Source organism: Fundulus heteroclitus, chromosome 7, assembly GCF_011125445.2.
Source record: "Fundulus heteroclitus isolate FHET01 chromosome 7, MU-UCD_Fhet_4.1, whole genome shotgun sequence".
NCBI classification, from domain to species: domain Eukaryota; kingdom Metazoa; phylum Chordata; class Actinopteri; order Cyprinodontiformes; family Fundulidae; genus Fundulus; species Fundulus heteroclitus.
In genome coordinates, this window is record NC_046367.1 from 7,119,712 (window position 1) to 7,140,147 (window position 20,436).

Consider the following 20,436-nt stretch of genomic DNA (forward strand, 5'->3'; position numbering starts at 1 on the left):
AGTCTTTACATGGAGAAGGCACGAATGGCTGGATGGCTAAAGCTCAGGGGAAATGTGGGATGTACAATCTGAAAAGGCTGGCTTAAAAACTACAGATGCATCTCAAAAGAAGTTATTTCACTTTTTTTCCAAGAACAGAAACTATTCATTAGATTCTCCATTTCAAGCATTTACATGGGTTCATGTTGGTAATTATGGCCTACGACTAAAGAAAACCCCAACATTACGTTTCTTAAAACATGTAAAAATACAAGACCAAAAAAAAAGGGATTTTTGATACAGAAATGTAATTTTATGGCCTACACAATCACAGGGAGGGCTGCTGTCTCGACTGATGTCCACTGACATCTGCCACACAAAAGTAAACCCCAAAAGGTCATTGCTTTAGAAGCTGGCTGTTCAGTGTGCTGAATCCAGGCATATTAATGGAACATTGAGTGGAAGGAAAAAGTCTGGTAGACAAAGGAAGAGCAAGAGTGAGGACCATAGCCTTTACAGGAATGTGATGTAAAGTATTTTCATGATTTTTGGGAAGATTAGTGTGGACGACAGCTGAGGTCAGCACTTCAAGATCCACCGGAGATGAATCATAGCTTTGGGCTACAACTGTCCTATTCTTTATGGTAAACCACTCCCAAGTTAGACACTTCAGAATAGGGCTGGATGATAATTCAATAACAATGTATATTAATTGAAAAACGTATATAGACGATAAAAAAGGGTCAATAAAAAGTTCAATAGAATAACAGTTTTCCTTCATTTTTGAATTCTAGCTATGTAGGTTAATATTTCAGTCATTACATCCTCCCAACCAATCACAACGCAGACCCATGAACCAAGCTCCGTCATCAATCTCCGCCCCCTTCAAAGAGTTCAGAGAGCACATGTTCTTTTTTCTTTTTTAAAAACTTGCACTTTTGTTAAAAGGTTGGTTGAATAAAGGGTTGAGTTTGAATTTAGTTTTTGTGTGTTCTGTATCTAAAAATAGTTTGCTAATGCACACCATAAAATGGCCAGGGCTGCACTTAAAATATATGTTTTGTTGGTAATTATAATTATCGATCGATATGATTTCTATTTTATCGATATGCTATTTTTCTATATGGTCCAGCCCTATGTCAGAAGCATCTTTCCAGGGCTATGAATAAAAGAGGAGTGGACTTTTGCTCAGTGGATCAAGTTGCGTTTTTCAGATGTAGGTACATTTTGCATTTGCATTTCATGATGAAGTGAGGAGTGCACAGTTTGTAGCACTTTTGTCTCACATCCATCAAGAAGGTCCTGGGGTCAAAATCCTGATCAGGCCCTTCAGTGTGGCGTTCATATTTTCTCCCTGTGCATGCCTGGGTTCTCTGTTTGATTGGTCTGTATGACTGGGAAAGCACTAGATACATTCAGTCCATTTAACATTTCTGCTTCCCTCTACTGACAAGCTTTATGGAGATGCAGATTTAATTTTCCAGCAGAGCTTGGCACCTGTCCACACTGCCAAAAGTACCGATATCTGCTTTAGTGACCATGGTATCGATTTGCCGACCTGGTCTGACTCCACCCCCACACAGAATCCATTAACCAGAGGAAGATGAGCGACTGCAGAGCCTAATACGCAGACAAGATGAGAGCTGCGATCAGAACAACCTGGGCCTCCTGCACACACGCGAACCACAGGCTGATCGCCTCCATGCCGCGCTGCACTGACACAGAAATTCATGTCAGTGGGCCGACATCTCCGTATTAAAATCGTTTTCTATTGTTTGATGTAATATTCACATTTTCTGAGAAACTGAGTTTAGGGTTTTCATTGGCTGTGAGCCATAATTATCAAAATGAACAGAAATAAAGACTTGAACCATATGAAATGATATATGAGTTTCACTTCTTGAATTAAATTACTTCCATAAATAAAGTTTTTGATTTGAATTTGTTGAGAAGCACCTTGTAGAATGAGCGTGCAGTTTTAGGAGCTAAACTTTTCCCTTTCTTTTTGCTTTTCTCTTTGGCATACAACCCAGCAGTACAGAGTTCTTCAATAACACCATGAGAGAAGCTGGCTTTTCTGTTGCAGGGAAATGAGCGGTGGACGTATGCGTTGATTGCCTTCCTTTAGCAAATTAAAACTGGAATGACAATGAGTGACTTTACATTCCAGGCCCTGGTGTGCTGACTCGGACCCACTGGTTTGGGATATGTATGTTTACCCCTGCCTCTGGAGGGGGAGACATCTATTTGAGGACAGCAATTTCAAATGGGAGAGGCTGAAATGGGCCCTAGAACCGGCAACAGCACAATCTCTGGTTCTGTGTGGTGTCAGGAGCTGAGCGTGTGTGGACTCGTGCCACAGTTGGGATTTGTGTTGTCAGTATTCGGTGGATGATCAGTAGATGATATACTAAGGGCAGGCTGTGGCTCCGCCCCCTGGGTATTTTCTGTCCTCCTGCCTGTCTCAGATGGACCAGTTTGCTGCTGCTGATCCGTTTCCATTCCACCATTTTCTGCTCTGACTTCTTTCTCGCCATCGCTTTGTTCACTGCCGCTCCACCGCGGCTTCCTGCGGCAAAAACTCGCTTATAATGCAGGGTCTTCTTCATCAATGAAACTGAAGTCCTCTGTAGTGGTGTTTTGCTGTTCTCCCTGATGCCCCCACTCCTGCATCTCCACCTCCTGGGGATTCGCAGTGGCTCTGGCCTCCTCGTGGCGTCTCGGTGGGTCGCACCTCGGTGGCGCCTGAGCGTCTCGTTTTGTTGCACTCCCAAAGTCCAGGGACAAGGGGAGGGATAGGGTGGAGGGGTGGAGGGGAGCAGCGGTGGATGTGATGGGGATGGAAAGGGAAGGCCTCAGCCGGTAACCTCCGGGAGAAGAGGAGACTGATGAGGGAGCTGAGCGATGGGACGACAGGGGAGGAGGCGTGTCCTGAGAGGGAGGAGGGGGGAGCAGGCTTCTGCTGCCACAGCTAGTGGGTCTGGATGGACATGGAGAAAGTGATGGTGAGGAGGCGAGGGAGACGGAGAAGGACAGTGACGGCGAAGACGTGTTAGAGCACAGAGGAGGCTGGTCCTGCAGGGAAGGTAAGAGGATCCCATTACTGGGGGACACCTGGGGGCTCTGGGACAATACGGACTCCTTCAGAGGTTCTTCTTTAGATGAGAGGAAGTTCGAGCCAGTTGTTTTCTCCAGATTCCCCACAATGGGGCTGGCTGGGGGCTGTGCTGATGCTGTCGGAGAGGAATCAGGCCTTTTTGGTGGGTGAGGTGTTGGGAGAAGGCATTGTGGCAAACCCTCGCCCACTGGGTGCCCGCTATCCAACAGGGAGTGAGCGTCAGCTCTCTGAAGGGAATGAGACGCCGCTGCGGGTGGCGCCATGAACCAAGAGGTGGATAACAGCTGACTGGCACTGCTCTGAGGTGGGGTGAGGTTTGGCACCATGCTCGTCAGGATCGGCTGCGGCGCTGCTTGAAGGAGGGGCTTGAGCAGGCGAGCCATTTCCCGCAGCTCCTCGCTGAGGTTGGACACTTGTTTGGAGAGAGAGTTCATCTGAGGGGTGAAGAGACAGACAATAAACAGCACACAGTCAGGTCATGCTGCTTTACAACGATAAATCACAGTTGTTTATTAAAATAATCTGTCAGATTGATTTACACAGCATGTCTGAGCATTAGGGCAAGGTACCAATTTTAGCCTGCCTCCACAACAAGGCACAGAACCCCAAGTTTAAGACAGATTTTTATGTTGATGTGTAAATGTTTGCCTGATGATGGATGACTAAAAGAATAAAAGGCACTTAAAGTCTTCAGTAGCAGCCCATTTACCACTTTATAGGTTTTTATGAGTTCCCCTTTGGACAGTACTCTACAACTCAGCTCCAAGTGTTTTTTCTAGTACTCTTTGTATTTCAATTCACAATATATACTGCTATTAATTCTGCACTCTATCCCATAGAAAGTACCCCTGGATCAGTGTTTTTTCTGTCTGCTTCCTCTGTCAAACCCCACTGCAGGTGGCTTTTAGTTTTTACCAGTTGACACTATATGGCCAACTGAATTTGATCATATGTGTTGTCCCTAGGATTGACTGCTCTGGATCCATTGGATTGGAGGGGGCTAAACCATCCTACCTGTCAGCAAGACCTGCAGATTTCCTGGTCTAACCATTTTGACTTGTTGCATGTTTTTGACACTTTGAATAAAGAACAGAAGCTCTTTTGCTGAGCGTATGTTTGACTAGCTGTTAGTTTGCTGAAAAATGGAAAGGTCATTGGGTTGGACCCTGTCACAGCTCAAACTAGATTAAAGTACTGATTAATTCCACGTGTCAAAAAGGTGATCTGACCACATCTATTAAAAGATCACGGTGTGTGAACAACCGCACTATCAGCCTGCTCTCCATTCTTGGAAAGGTCTAAATGGAGGTTATTCAACCACAGCCCTAAAAACATGGAGCACAAACCGGCAGAGAGCAACAAGCTGGTTTTTGATCAATTCTTTGACTGGTGTCAGCTGATTGAAATAGAAACTTGCACTGAGCAGAGAACGTTCCTTGTAGTCACTGACTTAACGATTTGACTGTTGTGCGGAGAAAGCTCTGTACCACTCAGTCCCGCCTTAAGGTTCAGCTAGTATGGTGTGGATTCCACGTCATCTTTAAAATAATTTACGGTAAAGAGCAGGTGGGCAAGACTAAAGGGCACACAAAGATGAGTCACTGGACACTGATTCTCTAAACGGTTCCTAAGCTCAACAACAGAGATCCACTGCTTAGTTGGGTCCAGGGCATTTAGCATTATTGTCCCTAAGCTGCTGTGTTTAGAAGAAGCTCACAATTTAACTAAGGACCATAACGCACCTATCCCATACATATAGCCTATATATGTATATATACATATACATATATATCCTTCCCCTCTCTATAGATCTGAGCCCAGGACCATTCTCAAACAAGACTGGAAACAATTCAAGGTTTTTTAAATATGGCTTTTCTCCAAGACCCTTGGAGTTTTTCTGTATGACCAAGCTGCAAACTACACTGTCCAAGAACGTTGCCAGCAACAGCCATCTTTTGGAAAACTACTCCAGAATGCCAACTGATTAACATGTAGAATGTTAATCAATTGCCAAAAAAACTCTAAAAAGTCCAACATTATGTGATGAAGAAGCACACTGTCAATAATCTAAAGTCCATATCTTTGGCTTCAAAGGCCATCGCCATGGAAAGTTTAAGATTGGAAAAAAACTACAAGGCTATGCCCACAGCAGCATATTGGTTGCCAGCACAACCTTCACATCCAGACGCCATCCGAGGATCAAAGAAGACTTGAGCTTTACTGTATTTAATTGAATCTGAATGCAACTGACTATACGACTGAATTGGTTTGGAATGAATTGGGTCGGTCTGCATTGAACCTAATTCATTCTATATAACTGGATATGAATCGAGGCTGCATGTTGGTGCACTTGTTGGCACTGTTACCAGTTCTCCATGTGCAGATGTCGGTTCTTTTCAGGTATTCTGCTTCCCTACTGGAGTCAAACAACATATATGGTAGGTTAAATGGTCTCCTTAAATGGGCCTTAGGTGTGAGCGCGTGTTACCCTGCGGACTGGCGGCCTGTCCAGAGTGGACCCATTGGGATAGAAACCAGCCTTCATGCATTAGAGGGGTATAGATGGTGGATGGATAGGAATTAGATCAGTTCATAAAGGGCTTTGAGATGACATTTGTTGTGAATCGTCACAATATAATTAATCCGAACTTAATTGAAGATTAACTGAATTGACCTTTACAGTTAGAATGGGGTTAATATTACAATCCTTGGCTCATGGTCTCAGTCAATGGGAAAAATATGCAACAGTCAGGATACATTAGAGCCGTACTTACCTCCTCTGTAAGCTTTGTCACGCTCTGCTTGATCTCAGAGTGCTCACGGATCCCTACAGACAGCATGGACATGAATGTTTTAATATTAAGCTCCTAGAAAATGCCTCACTGAGACAAAATGCACCACTGATGATGATGATGATGATGATGATGGTGTGTTTGTGTGTGTGTGTTTACCTGCATAAGGAGAGGGTGGAGCTGCAGGTGACAGGCTGGGACTGAACTCAAACTTCTGCGAGGATGTGGAATTGCTCTCTGTTTCGATGCCGTCCACGAACCTTTGCAGGATAAGAAGGATCAAAAAGTAAGACGCACGAGAAGAATGTAAATTAGGTGTCAAAGGACAGTAATTACAGGACACGTCTGTGTGTGCTGCGCCGCATTCCACACTATAAAGCTCCTCCATCGGCTGCTCGGATAAACTAAATCTCTGCACATTCTGACATGGCTGCACGGCATGCACATGGCTCTGTAGCAGAGATGAAACCCTGCACACAGCAGCCAGGTCGCATACCATCCACCAGCTATGTAATCTACTGGTTGCCATGGCAGCCAGACACGATAGCTGCAGTTTGTGCAGTTCTTCCTGTGGCTCCGAGGTTGCGTTTGGAAGGCGCTTTACTTAATTTTGTGACATTTGCCTTTGCACCTACATAGAGTGTGTTAGTGCGTACCCAGGCATGCATTACCTCGGGCTGAGCTCAGGTGGCGCACTGCTGAAACTAACCACCGGTATCTGCAAGGTGGAGGGCCGCGAGTGCTCCGAGGGCGCACGGAAAGGCCGTGGAGCCAGGAGGGGAGAGCGCAGGGGTGAGCTGAGGCCCCTGCTGAGATGCAACGGGGAGCGAGGAGCCCGGCACACAGAACTCTGCTCCTCATCACCCTCCTCATCTTCACGGATGGACGGTAGCTTCTTCACCAGGCCACCGTTACTCTCCCAGTCCTTCTGAGAAACAGGAGAGTCAGCGTTTCAGCTGGGGTCACATGAGCAGCGGGAGACATCACACTTTTCACCAGCCTGGCCAGGGCTTACGTTCAAAGACTAAAACTGCGTCTGCACTGTAGGTGAAGGAACTGTAGTGTCTCGGTTGTACCAGCAGGTGCCAGACAAACCCAATATTCTGTCTTTGCTCTTTTTGCTGCATTACAGTTCGAAGCATTTGTGGTATTCATTTCTGAATTTCAACATATCTATGTATTATGAACATCTCTGCAGTTGGGAAAGTGGTTTAAAATCCAACAAAGGCGGGCTGATTTTTGATGCTACAACACACTCCAAAAAGTAGTAGGAGAGACATATTTGTGATTTTGGTTTAACTGCTTGTCCGACCATTGGCTAATCTGTGTCTCTTCCTGCAAAATACCTGATTTTAGCTGCAAAAGAACGTTTTGTCGGATTTTGCTCTTCACCACGAGTCACAGATTTTCTGTAGTAGCTATGCTGATCTGGCCCGCAGACACTACTCAAGAACCTAGATTTCATGTCTGATGGAATGCCTTTGGATAGATGTGGAATATGCTGCTGACCTACTGGAACAAGAAGTTGCTTTGCTAATTGTGCAAATCTCTCTAAACCGCACAATTCTGCATGCAACTAAATGGGAGCTTTACACGTCATGGAAATCGTCCTTGACATGCCCAACTACACGTCTCTGATGCTGGCTTTTACATCATCACTAATGGTTCTCTACTGTGGCATTTTAAACCCAAAGTCTACATTTTCAAAAGTAACGGGAAGGATGTCCCATGTTCTACAAAACAAGAAAACAATGCAATAATTTGTTGCCTAAATAGTTATTGTGTTTTTTTCTCAAATCCATTTAAGGTTAAAAGTATACACAGCCATTTACAAATACACACCGACTTATATTTGGTTAAATGTTGTACCTGGACAAATCTCTTCGTAGCAATCAACAAGCTTTAGGGATACATTTTTTTAGCAGAATTGCAAGATTTCATTCAAATTTTCTGACACAGATCTAGCTTTCAAGACCAAAAATTGTACGTAGGGTTGAGCTTGGAGTTTTAAGAAGGCGGGTGTCAACCAAGAAGAAAATCTGCCCACATGGACAAGCCAAATGTCTGCTTAAATAAAATATTGAGGATGATTGACAATAAGTATGCTTGGAGAAGAAAAGGTGGGGCTTTTGATGTTAACTCCGCAACAACTAGTCAAGCATGGTGGCGGCAGAATCATGCTGAGAGTCTGTTTCACTGCCAGTGGGTCTTTGCACAAAGCGTGGGGTTAAACGGGGCCATGACTTCACAAATTTCTATGCCAATAGCTGCCTGGTTGCATACAAAGGTTTTTACTATTAAATGATCACGCCCTCCTGGCTTATATTTTATTTCTGTGTTTTACACTTTGTTAGTAAAGGAAGCACTTTTGTGCATATTTACTATAACAAGACCCATGACTGGAAGTACGATGTTACCCATGTGCATAATCTCGTATATGAGCAAACAAGGAGAAGCAATGGTGCCGAGCCTGTTAGCAATGGAGTGCGGAAAGAAAGAATAAGCATCTCTAACCCCGTAGACTGGGTTGGTCTTCTGCCATTTTACTAGGAATCCCCTACGGCCATCTTGCTTTCTGATATTTCCGATATTTTCTGTGCTGGTGGCAGATGGCAAAATTGTCTTGTCTGCTGATCGTGCCCGGTGCAAAGTTCTTTTCAAGCTTAAAAAGGACTAAGTCAACAGTATCAGGATGAATGCTTGCCATATATTGTTTTATTTGAAGATGAATAGTTGGTTTTTGGTACGCTGGAGATAGGCACCAGCACCCCGCGACCCCATGAGGGATAAAGCGGATCGGAAAATGGATGGATGGATGAATAGATGGTTTTTGGTGTTTTCTTTTAATGGTGAAAATATGTGATCAGTTCCCTTTAAAGCAGAGGGCGGACAACCTCCAACTTCTTCAACTTCACCTCAAACCAACATCTCAATGGTTTAAACCCAGATTCTGTTGGGTGTTCCAACAGGAAAAATTATATCAAACACGCATAAAAAATGTGTTTTGTAATGAATTAAAGAGGTTAACGTGAAATTTTTAGAATGGTCTTCCTGGAGGTCCACCATCAACCGTATTGAATATGTATGAATTTTTCTTTCTTCAAGAAAAAAAAATTGGATTAACTTAACCAATTTTGCCATGTAAGAGTAATTTAATATGCAGCCAGAATTAGGCCAGAAGCCATGCAGGCTGCAAAGGGGTGTGTTTTGTCAAAGTACAACTTCCTGAGGGGCATTTGATAAAACATTAGTGGGGGTGTAGGTGTAGATTCTGGATATAAGTTTGAATCTGAACTTTGGCCCATTGTGATCTAAGAAAATGAACAATAAGTACTCTTTTAAAAATCTATTGTAGCTTTATGCTGTTTGATTGCTTTAGTTAAAATCTCCAAATAAAAATGATCTGTATGCTGATGAATCGATGATCTGGTTGATTACAGTATCAGGTTACTCTTTTAGATCAACTGGTAAAGTGTGATGAGTGGTTTTTCTGTCCTACCCTGGAACACATGTGGCTGTATTGATCACAGTGGGGTAATAAACTGGGTGGGCGGCTCAGTCAATGCCACAGGCCAAGGTGTTCAAGTATTTTGGTGTCTTGTACATGAGTGATGGTAGACTGGGGCGGAAGACGGATAGTCGGGTTGGGGCCTAGTCTGCTGTGATGTGGGTGCTGATCTGATCTGTCGTGCTGACGACTGGGATGGATGGATGGATGGGATGATGAAGTGTTGCCCAGTTGTCAAAAATCAGCATAATCCAGCGGTGCTTCCTGGCCCATGACCTGTATCTTTTCACAATAACATCCACTCTGGGTGTTGAAAGTCCCATATTGTCCTTACTGAGATTGTTTGACCCGATTGATGAAAGTCTGATGGAGGACAGCAACGCGCCACTCAATAGCTTGGAAAGACTGAATAATTGCTGAATACCTTCTTTATACTCAGTCCCGAGGCCCTTCCTAAATTATCATTTCAATTTGTTGATAAGGGATTCTTCCACAGCTATTAACATGTTCATTTATAATTAATTTTCTTTTCATATGAGTCTCTCTCTACTTTATTTGAGTTTATTGCTGTCATGATTCTCTAATAGGCCTGTATGGTTTAAATGTTAAAGAACAGTCAGTGGAGACAAACTAATTTAATTTCTCTTTGTATCAAAGATGTTCTTGATAAAACAAATTACACAAGAAAGCTTTGGTGGAAATGAAGGAATCTTTTTCCTTCTTTTTCTATAATTATTGCTTTGCGTGAATCAAAGAGACAACGGAGACACTGTGTGTGGACAGAAAAATGCACGCCAGAAACATCCTAATGCATTTAGATGTCACAGTACAAAATGCTAATAATAGCAAGATGATAGGAAGAATAAAATGAATAAATATTCTTTTCTTAAAATAAAATAATAATAGTCAAGAAATATTTGAAGCACTCAACCCCAAAATTCTCATTTCACTCCTTTTGTCTGGTGGAAAAATCCTGGAGAAACTCACAGTAGGCAGTTTAAATAGGTGAATACTCATTTTTGTACTCTTTAAAAATATGACTGAATATATTGTCCCATCTTAAACATACTTTCCTTTTTTGTTTCATACAAGCTGAAGGGCTTCACAAAAAGAATGAAATATGCCATCACCTTTACAGGAGAGGCTGAGTGATCATGTCTGCATCTGCTTTAGTTGTGAAATATCCCCATCAGGTAGGAACAAATGCAGCACCGTGGAGCCTTAATGGCTACTAGAAGAGCTGAAGTTGAATATAATGAGAGAGGAGATCACTCAGAGTCAGCAAAAGCAGCTAGAGCAAAGAAACAATGTTGATTAGGGTTCTCCTACAGAGAAAATCCCTGCTGTAAATCAGCATTTTTTTTTTAGGCCTCATTGTTTCCCACTCTGTGTGGGCAAACTGTGCTGGACCCTGCCAAGAAGCAGGAGCTTTTATTCATGAACCGTCGGAGGTTGGCTGCACTAAACGTTCTGGTGCTTTTAATCTGATGCCCTGCTTGTCAATGAACAATTGTAAAGGTGAGCATGCACGCAGGGGATCCCCCCCCCCCCCCCCCCCCCGAATGGCTGATGGATGCAGGGGAAGTTGACAGTGTCAGGCTGTGAGGGGCTTAGAGGGGATGCAGAAATCGTACCTCTTTTTAACTTTAGACTGTTTAGTCGTTCCTCTAAGTCCACCTCATGACCTTCAGCAGCAGTAACTCCCAGTAGACTTTTTCAGTCTGACTTTATCTGCCTCATTTGATGTTTTTTGGGAGACCGCTGGCCCGCTCCCCAACATTGCTTCAGTTGATTCAGACTTTTGTATCAGCACAGCTCTCTGGTTGAGGTCTGGACCTGAACTGAGCCATTGCAGCAGCTTGACTCTTTTATTTTTCCGTTGCAGATTTGCTGCTGCGTTTGGGACGATTTTCCTGTTGCTGACCCGGTTTGGGCCAAGCTTCATCTGTTGGACACATGGGTCTCACATTAAAAACCAATGGCCTACAGAGGAGGGAATGCTCGACTTAATGACAAAACAAGCCCAGATTGTCTCCTTCCACTACCTGGCTCGACAGTTGTTAAGAAAATAAGTCTGAGCAGGTGTATATGTGTATTTTTCTCTCTCTAAAGATGGTAACAAACATCTCTTTTTTTGGTCCCACCTGTCCAAAGAACACGGTTCCGGGAGTCCTGTGGTTCATTCAGATGTTTGCAAAACTAGACCGTACTGCTATCTTGTTTTAGAGAGAAGCGCACCTTCCAAACAAACCACTTCAGTTCAGTGTTTTTCCACCAGTCATGCTATGAACATGTAGAGTCTGACGTGGAGCTCTTATTTTGGACAGTTTCTTTGACCATTGCTCAGTTTGACCTTGACTTGGCTGGGATAGATTGATTATTGAATGTTACGTTTTTCGTTATGCTATGTCTCCATAAAAAGGGTGGATCTGACCTTGTTTGTAAGTGAACGTCAACCCTTCCCAGACAGACAGCTAAAATTTCATCTTTAGGATCTTTGTCTGTAAAATACACCTGCGTCCTGCAGAGCAACACCTGAAAATCTCTTTTATCGCTTTTATAGACGTGTTCACTGATGTTAGGGTCCATTTGTTTTGCACCACCTGGCTACTTTTAAATCCTTTTGAAGAATATAGGGTGGATTTATTCTGATCCCTGTATTAACAGTCTTTAAATCTTGCCTTTCTCTAGTGACTGCACATCATCCCTGCCTGGTTTTACCAGTGGTCATGTCCCCGCTGACAAGGGATTTAGTGTTTTTAATGTTTACTGAATGGTCCACACAATAAACCTGTGAGAAAACAGAGAACAGTCTGGTAAAAATGAATAATATATATAATACATATAATATAATTATTGAGAGACGTTTTAACTGAATCGTAGTATTGGAAAAAAAATTGGCTCAGAACATTTTCTGTCTATTTGACAGTTCTTTTTCCAGGCACCAGAAGAGACAGAGATCAGCCAATTAAAACTAAGAACCAAGTACTTTGAGGCTCTTTTTTGAGTAAAACAACAACAAAAAGATCAACATTATGGGCATCTTATGCATACTGGGAATAATCTTACTGTAACGTTCCTTGCACTGGAGCTGATCTGATTATTACTCAATACACCTGGTCACTCTCCACACTACTTGCAATCAATGTCTACTGGCTTCACCTGTCTCCATCTGCATAAAAGCTCTGTCCAAGTCAGTCTCCAGTGCCAGAACGTCTCTACTAAGAGCCTTCCAGCACATTTTTGCTTGTGAGCCTATTCTTTGTTGCCTGACCTGTTCTCCCTGTTGTTTTTTGGTCTCTGAGCCTGCAGAGCCTCCCCGATCCTGTCAGCCTGCCGGTTTTTGTATTAAGTTCTGGACTCTGAACCTGTCACCCTGTGAGTGCTTTGTCGGAGGAACTCTGTTTTTGGCTTCAGGAACCCGATCTATTTCCCAGGACTGGACTGTCTGTTCACTCATGGACCTGCCTGGACTATTTCTGGAGCTCTGCCCCTGCACCTTATACCTCCCCGTCGTCTGGTTTTGTTTATCATGGCTTTACTCCCTCCCCTGTTTACTCAGGACATAGCTCTCTCTTCAGTTTTTGTCTGCCCCTTATTGAATAAACCCTTTTCAACGTTTATTCCGTGTCTGGTCGAATATCGGGTTCAGTTAATCAATCATTACACTTACATTACATTTGACTTTTATTCCTAACCTCTACTTCTATCAAAGACCACACAGCACGTTTCTTTTGTGATAAAGCCCTTAGAGTGAAACATTTGAATCCCTTAAAATGCAAATTAGCAGGTCTGACCTGAAAGAAAACTGTGTCCGCCTGGGAAAAAAAGCCTTGCTTTTCTACTAAATTCACCCTGACACAGACAGGATTAGGACACAGTTTGGAATTGAATGTGAAATAGAGCTGCTGCTGCTAACTTGTCAAATCTTCACATTCTCTTCCAGGAACTTTGCTCTAATATCACTCAAAACCTCATCACATCCTCTCTTTTAACGGCTACATGATGAGATGTGAATCACTTTGATCACTCTCTGCAGCAGACAAGCCAACGCCCCTCTGCTTCCCCACATCCTGAATCCATTCTCCCACTCCCATCATCTCCTCTCCTAATCAACTCTCCATCCCTGCCGGCTCAGCATTCCCTCGTTTTTGTCCCCCCCCCCTCCCCCACACACACACACCTCTGTGGCAGCCAGATTTATTTTTAGCTCTCTGCTTCTAATCTTAGCTCCCAGCTCCACGGGAAACCAAGGAGCTTTCTGCGATCGGGGGTGTGATAAGTCTAGAGTTCCCGTGGGAAGGCGTGTGTGTTAGGGTTTGTGTGCGGTGGAGCTGGGCTGTTTTTCAGAAGCATAGCTGCATGTGCGGGGATAAATGTAAAATCTGCACACATTCTTGCATGGGGGAAAACGTGATATGTACTAGTTTCTGTGCAGGAACATGTGTGTGTGTGTGTGTGTGTGGGCAGGGCAGATTTTGCTCTCCTTGTTTTCCTCGTACAGATTTAAAAGTGCATGTGGACAGAACCTGAAGTAATATGCCAGCAGGTGAAGGGTTGGTGATGCCCATTTTCTCACACAGGACTCCGTGATTTCACCGTGAGGTGACTTGGATCGAGAGCCGTTTACGAACCGCTTTTCCCACGCTTTCCAAAGTTCCTCCGGTATATTTTTGGATCAATCAGGCATACGCCTGTCTGAGCGGCTGACATGTGTGCAGGCTTCTCTGCAGGATTCCCTCAGGTGGTCGGTAACAGATTCATTATTTTTTAATTCTTTGCATACACAGGATAGACATCTGAAGCCTCAGTTCTGATATATGGGCAGCAGATTGCACACATGTCAAGAAACCGTTCACAAAGATATGTGCTCACAGTCTGCAGTGAGTGTGGGGGGGCCCTGGAGGCCCAAACGATTCCACTGCAGTGGAGAGGGAGAGAATGAGAAAAGAAAAGATAGCTCTACCTCCTCCTCCTCCTCTTCTTCTTCATCTCCTCCTTGACTGGCTGTTCTATTTATGGTACGCAGGATCCAATCTTAGCAGCAGCGGAGGAGGCAGAGCCAGTCAGGGAGAACCCGTGCTTCCCCCCCTCCTCTATTTTTAGCAGCAGGAGCGCTTCAAACGGCAGCACTCCTCTATTCTGGTCTGTGTTTTTCTCTCGCTCTGTTGCTGCCTTAGCAGACCCAGCACAGGGTTCAGTCAGTGTCTTTGATGGCAGGACTTTAGATGGAGGCACGTGGAAGCTACAGGCACGCCAGACTGCGATGTGGTAGAGGGGTCAGACACAGCTTTCTTCCATAACACGAGCATCTCTTAGGGCCCCCAGTTATCTCCACATTATGAGGGATACTTTGAAATAGCTCTTCTCTGTTGATAGCAGCAATACAAGTTTTTATTCCTCTAATTCATTTGGAGCTGTTTCCAACAACCTTTGCCTTACACTGCAAAAACAGAACTAGAAATAAGTAAAATATTCTTTAAAATGAGTGTATTTGTCCTTGATTTGAGCGGGTAAATAAGATGATTTGCAAATGGAATAAGATTTTTGCACTTAAAATAGGAACAATTCATCTCCATCATTCAAGTGCAGGGTGTCTAAATTTCTTTTTATTTTAGGGGTTAAAATACTCATTCCATTGGCAGATAATATTACTCACCTGCTCAAATGAAGGATAAATACACTAACTTTAAGAACATTTTACTTATTTTTAGATCAGTTTTTGCAGTGTACATCACTGGGTGTAATCCACCCAGGTACCTTTTGTGTGACATGAAAAGGCTATGAAATGTATGCAGCATATTACCACTTGAACTTTTTCAGATTTAGTCACTACCAAAAATGTGAACGTGTTTCTGGTGTTTCATGTTGGACCAACGCAAACAGTCTAATTCTTGTCGTATTACTGGTGGGTGATGAATCAACTCTTTCACAGCCTCCAATCTTGTCCTGTATTCAGCTCCATCCATCTTCCCCATCTACTCTGACTAACGTCCCCATCCCTGTCAGAGAAAAGCATCCCCACAGCATGATGCTGCTGAAACCGTTTTTCTCTGTGGGAACGGGGTGTAACTGTGAGCTTTCTCCCACGCACGGCGTTTTGCACGAAGGTTGTGGAGTTCAACGACCGGAGCACCTCCTTCCACATGTTCCCTGGCTCTCCTGCATGTTTTACGGCTAGCTGTTCAGAGTCTGAGACAGATGGCTGAGAACGGATGCCCTGCAAACTTTTCTGATTTCTGTTTGTGAAAACTTTTAAAAAGCATTTATCTTTCTGCTTCCATATAAAATCCTAGTGAAATACGAAGAGGTCTGTGGTAGAGATGTGATAAAATGTATGGTATGAAATGGTGTAATTTTTGAAAAGTTTAGCATTAGAGGAACCCCTTAAGTCCCTTTGGCCTAAACATTGCCCTCATTTTTAAGAAGTAAAATGTATTTTTCAGGTGGGGAATTTTTGTAACGGTTGCTTTATTTTTTTCTTGAATTGCCCTTCATGATGGATGTGATTCCTTGAAGCGCCAGATGCATATTACTGTTTACACTTTTCTAACAAGGCGTGTGTTGGGTTCCGCTGGGGATGATGTGGCCACCCTAAACTAATATTCCCTCTCCGTTCAACTGATCACCAGCATCAGATGACATGTAAAAGCCATCCAGCGTTCATCATCCTAGACATAGATGATTATTACAATAAAAACAGCCATGGCTCATTTTAATCAGACTCCTAAATTTTAAATTCTGCTCAGAAACTTTCAACGATCCCATGAGGTGCTGGTAAATGGGATTCATGACAACAAGGGAGCAGAGTCAGGTTTGTTCAGGTCCATTTAGACAATTCCACAGACAATAAATGTGCCTAAAATTACACAGCTTAAAACGAAAAGAGAAAAAAACCTGGTGTAACCAGATAATTATTTTCTTCACTAGTTCAGCCATCCCTGTGGGGGCATCGGGCTGTAAAAGTGGAAGGTGGGTACTTACATCCGCCCCGTGGCCCTCTCGCAGATTGTACGTGAGGTCGTGCTGTATCTCGCTGATAAACTTTTGCGCGTACTCGGGGTAAAGCCGGAGGACCTCGCGGAGGCCCTTCAAGCTGATGTACTGCAGGTCACAGTAGGTCAAGGCTTTGACGTTGGCGTTGGTTTTGATCACCTGCTCCTTCGTCAGGGAGTCCGAACCAATCAGATCTCCTTTACCTGCCAGAATGAATCCAGAAAAAAAGTGGATGTAAAACAGGTGTTTTCACGCTGAGAATGTTTGATCACTAAGTGTTACTGTGTTAATAGTGGTTGTTATGTGGGCTTTACTTCCCAGTGTTGTCATACACTCCTGTTTGTTTCTGCCATCCATGTTGCTCCTGTGTTCCCTGAGCTCCTCTAAGTTTCACTTTAGATTCCACATCACCCATCTTAGTTGTTGCTGTACGTTTTCTATTCATTAGTTGACTAAAGACATTGACTTCCCATTACCTGCCTGCCACCTACTGTTTGCTCCACTCTATACTAGGATCCTCAACACGGACACCAAACCATGACAAAGGCTGCAGAGAGTAAAAGACAGTAGAATATGCATTCCTTGAATTAATTTGTTGAATTAATCCCATTTGTGTGATTGCATGTTGTTAATTCCCTGTTTTCTCACTGGTTATTTTCAAATACACTTTAGAAAATGAATTTGAAGAAACTACTTGCAAAAATCCCGGGCAGATCTCACAGGGTCTTCCTTTGAAAGCCCAGCCTTGTTTAACTTTAGTAAAGCTAGTCTTGCTGCAGCCAGCACGTTGCTCTTTTACCTTCTCCTGCCACCAGCTTTCAGCAGACAGTTTTCTTCAGCATAACCCAAACAGCTCCGGTCTTCGAGAATGTGGATCTACTTGCTCTGGCTTCGGTTTACATAAATAAAGTCTTTGAATGCTTTTCCCCCCACAAATCACATTAGCCCTTGACACCACCGATGCTTTCCTGTAGCTGTACGCGTAATGCCTCATTTATGTAAGGACAAACTGTGACAGCGCAGAATGGTGTCTTTGCTTGGAGAGCCTGCTTTAGGGGCAGATCTTGCTTTGCATCCAGCTTTCATCATTAGAACACTGCAAAATTGAACTAAAAGTAAGTAAAATGTTGACTCAATAAATGAGTGCATTTTCCTTAATTTGAGCAGGTAAATAAAATTATTTGCCAATAGAATAACATTTTTGCACTTAAAATAAGAACCGTTCATCTCCATCATCTTATTTCAAGTACAGGATATCTAATTATCTTATTTTAGGGGTAAAAATACTCATTCCATTGGCAAATAGTTTTATTTAGCTGCTCAAATCAAGGAGAAATACATTTAATTTAAGAAAATTGTGCTTACTTTTAGTTCCCTTTTTGCAGTGAAGGACATCCAAACCCAGGTTTGCACATGGTTAGCACTCACAACTAGCGATGTATAAATTATTCTATTTATGGAGCTGATTCTGCGGGAATTGAAGAAGGCCAAAGTTACCGCCATCAAAACTACGAAGAAGAAGAGCGTTATTCAAAGAACGGTGAAGAGTAAAGTGAGTTGCTTTGTATATCGCGCGAGTTGATATGTGTTATTTGAGGAACCACATTTGATAAATTAAAGGTCTTTCTTGTTAGAAACTACAAGAATAAGTAACACATGTTTTACTAAGATAAATGCTAAAAAAAACCCCGCCAGAAACCGTGCTATTTGGATTTTATTTTTTATCTTTGGATTTAATTTTTTATCTTCCTAAACTCTAAGACAACAATGGCCTTCGTTAGCGGCTCCATCGCTGCTGAACGTTATTGGTGATGGAAAATGTAGCTGACTGATAAGACTGCAGTTTGTTCATGGATAGTATTTAAGAGGCATTGGAGATGTTTGCAACTCACCATCTATTAGGTCAGTCACAGGCAAACAGCTGTAATGCCACATCCTGAGAGGGACATCACCCCCCCCCGAGGCAGGGAACGATCACAGCGCTGCAGTTTGCCTTTATTTCCTCAGGGGTTCATGTCTCAAGGTCACTGCACCAAAATGATGCTTTATTCAGACATCCAGCTCTTCTCTAAGGCTCTACTTTACAGTTTCAAATGGTTCCTTTTGATCAGGCCTGACCCCATAAACACGCTCTCTTTGTGGCTCCTCAAGCCTCCCTGCTGACCCGGGCACCCGAGGAAAGGCTTTCTTTTAATTGATAAACTAGTTTATCTGTCTCTGTCTTTGTTCCCTCTGGAAACATCATGGTTGACACAGATGAATAACTGAAAACTCAAAAAAAAAAAAAAAAAAAAAAATAGACCAACATTACACATTACAAACTTCAGCAAGAGTGTCTCTGAGTAGACATGTATTACGTTTTAGCTTCATGCACTTTTCTCTCCATTTTAATTATATAGAGGTTAAAACCAAGTACTTTTTCAACAGTGTAAATTTTCTTTTACCACATCCAAAAGGGTCTTGAATTAAATGTTTACTCAAAGAACAAGCACTGCCCTATTTAATCATTTGTTATACTGTATTTTCTTTTTAGCTCACAAAAAACAAATTAGAATGACCTCAGAATGTGCAATGAAAAGGAAATGAACACAGCACTTTATTCCAAACGCTTTTTATTTATTAAATAATGGTATGGGCCCGGTGAGAGAGTTAAGATGTCATACAGCCAATTTTATTATCGATGCCTCACAAGCTAAATGTAAAACAAGTTGTGGAGAGCAAAAATTAGGCTTCAATAATATAAACAGGGGGTCAGTGGTACTGCTGTGGATTAAATTGGAAGTCTCCTTCTCTTTTTTGCTATAGAACCAATGCAGAACATTTTCAAAATAATCACAGCCCCCACATGGGTGACTGTGGCTCAGTAGGTGGCGTAGTCGTCTTGCAATCTTAAGGTTTTGGGTTTGATCCCGGCTTTTTTCTATCACAATGTGTCCCAGGGCCCAAGTTGCCTACCAATCTGTGTACTGGTGTATGAATGTGTGTGCGATTGGATGAATTGGGCTATAGCGGAAAGCACTTTGAATGCTTAGAGTGAGTTATTAGAGCTACTGCAGGTGGCAAGAAATTCAAGTATCATTCATGAAAACAGCAGTTCAGAACGTCATCTGTCCTACCTTGTTAACCCATAAACATGGTTTTCAGATAGATATTATCAATAGAGTGATGTCAAAAATCAAAGAACTGTATTGCTGTCTATAAGGGGAACTGTAATTTGGGAGTCTTTTGACAGACAAAGCCTCGGCTGTTTTTGGATGAAAAGAAATCTGACAAAGACAAACGGGGGCTGAGCCAGAGCACAGCAGAGAAAAGAGAGGAAAATGGGAAAAAAAAGAGAAATGCACTAAGAGGAAACAGAAATGATGGAAGGAGGCGGGGAAGGGACTGCGGATGGGTGATGGAGTGTGGAGGTGGACTGAAAGGAGGGTTAAATGAGAGGAAGCAGGGGGAAGAAACGGCAGGACAACACGTGGAGGTGGCTGCACATCTGCATGGACCACGGAGGGAAGGAAGGGAGCATTCCTCTGAACACCTCCACAACCTCCTGCCACTGCCCTCAACACCTCCGCCCCCCATACACGCACATATGTGGTGAGGGGCTCTTCATAACCTCCATCTGGCTCCCAGTCTTTTTCACGTCGCTCAAATTACTACTCCACTTCTAACCCCCCCCCCCCCTCCCCAACCCCATTGTTGTCTCTTCAGGAAGATGATGGGTGGCAGCAGCAGCTGCAGAGAAAGCTTTTGCTCTTACTAACAATGAAATGTTAAACTGAGCCGGAGACGAACACTTGGAAGTGACATTTCAGCGTCTGCCTTATTTTAGGAAGGGCAGGTGAGAGCGATGAAGGCGGGGATGGAAAGCTTTTCAAAGAAGTTCATTTTGTCTGTGTCAGTGGCTTTTAGTCCTGTTGCACATTACCGCTGTCATTTTTTTTTTTGCTTCTGCTTTTGCTCTTTTCAAGTGTAATTTCTTGTCCAGTTTTTACACCTACCGCTGTTAAACAGAACAGAAGCTAACCCAGCTATGGGAGATGTCCACA

General features: G+C 43.1%; 1 protein-coding gene across 3 annotated transcripts in view; it reads right to left on the reverse strand.

The window, feature by feature from the left end:
* Nucleotides 1-1,030: 1,030 nt before the first annotated feature.
* Nucleotides 1,031-20,436, reverse strand: part of kcnh3 (potassium voltage-gated channel, subfamily H (eag-related), member 3) — a 310,900-nt gene continuing 291,494 nt past the window's right edge. For 2 of the 3 annotated variants that reach the window (XM_036138836.1, XM_021323492.2), the window contains 5 exons: nt 16,382-16,596; nt 6,561-6,817; nt 6,049-6,149; nt 5,872-5,924; nt 1,031-3,531 (listed from right to left, as the gene is read on the reverse strand). In XM_036138836.1, the coding sequence (XP_035994729.1) occupies nt 2,566-3,531; nt 5,872-5,924; nt 6,049-6,149; nt 6,561-6,817; nt 16,382-16,596 (1,592 nt within the window). In that variant the 3' untranslated portion in view covers nt 1,031-2,565. The remainder of the gene's footprint in view (nt 3,532-5,871; nt 5,925-6,048; nt 6,150-6,560; nt 6,818-16,381; nt 16,597-20,436) is intronic. The other variant, XM_021323493.2, reaches the window with a different exon arrangement.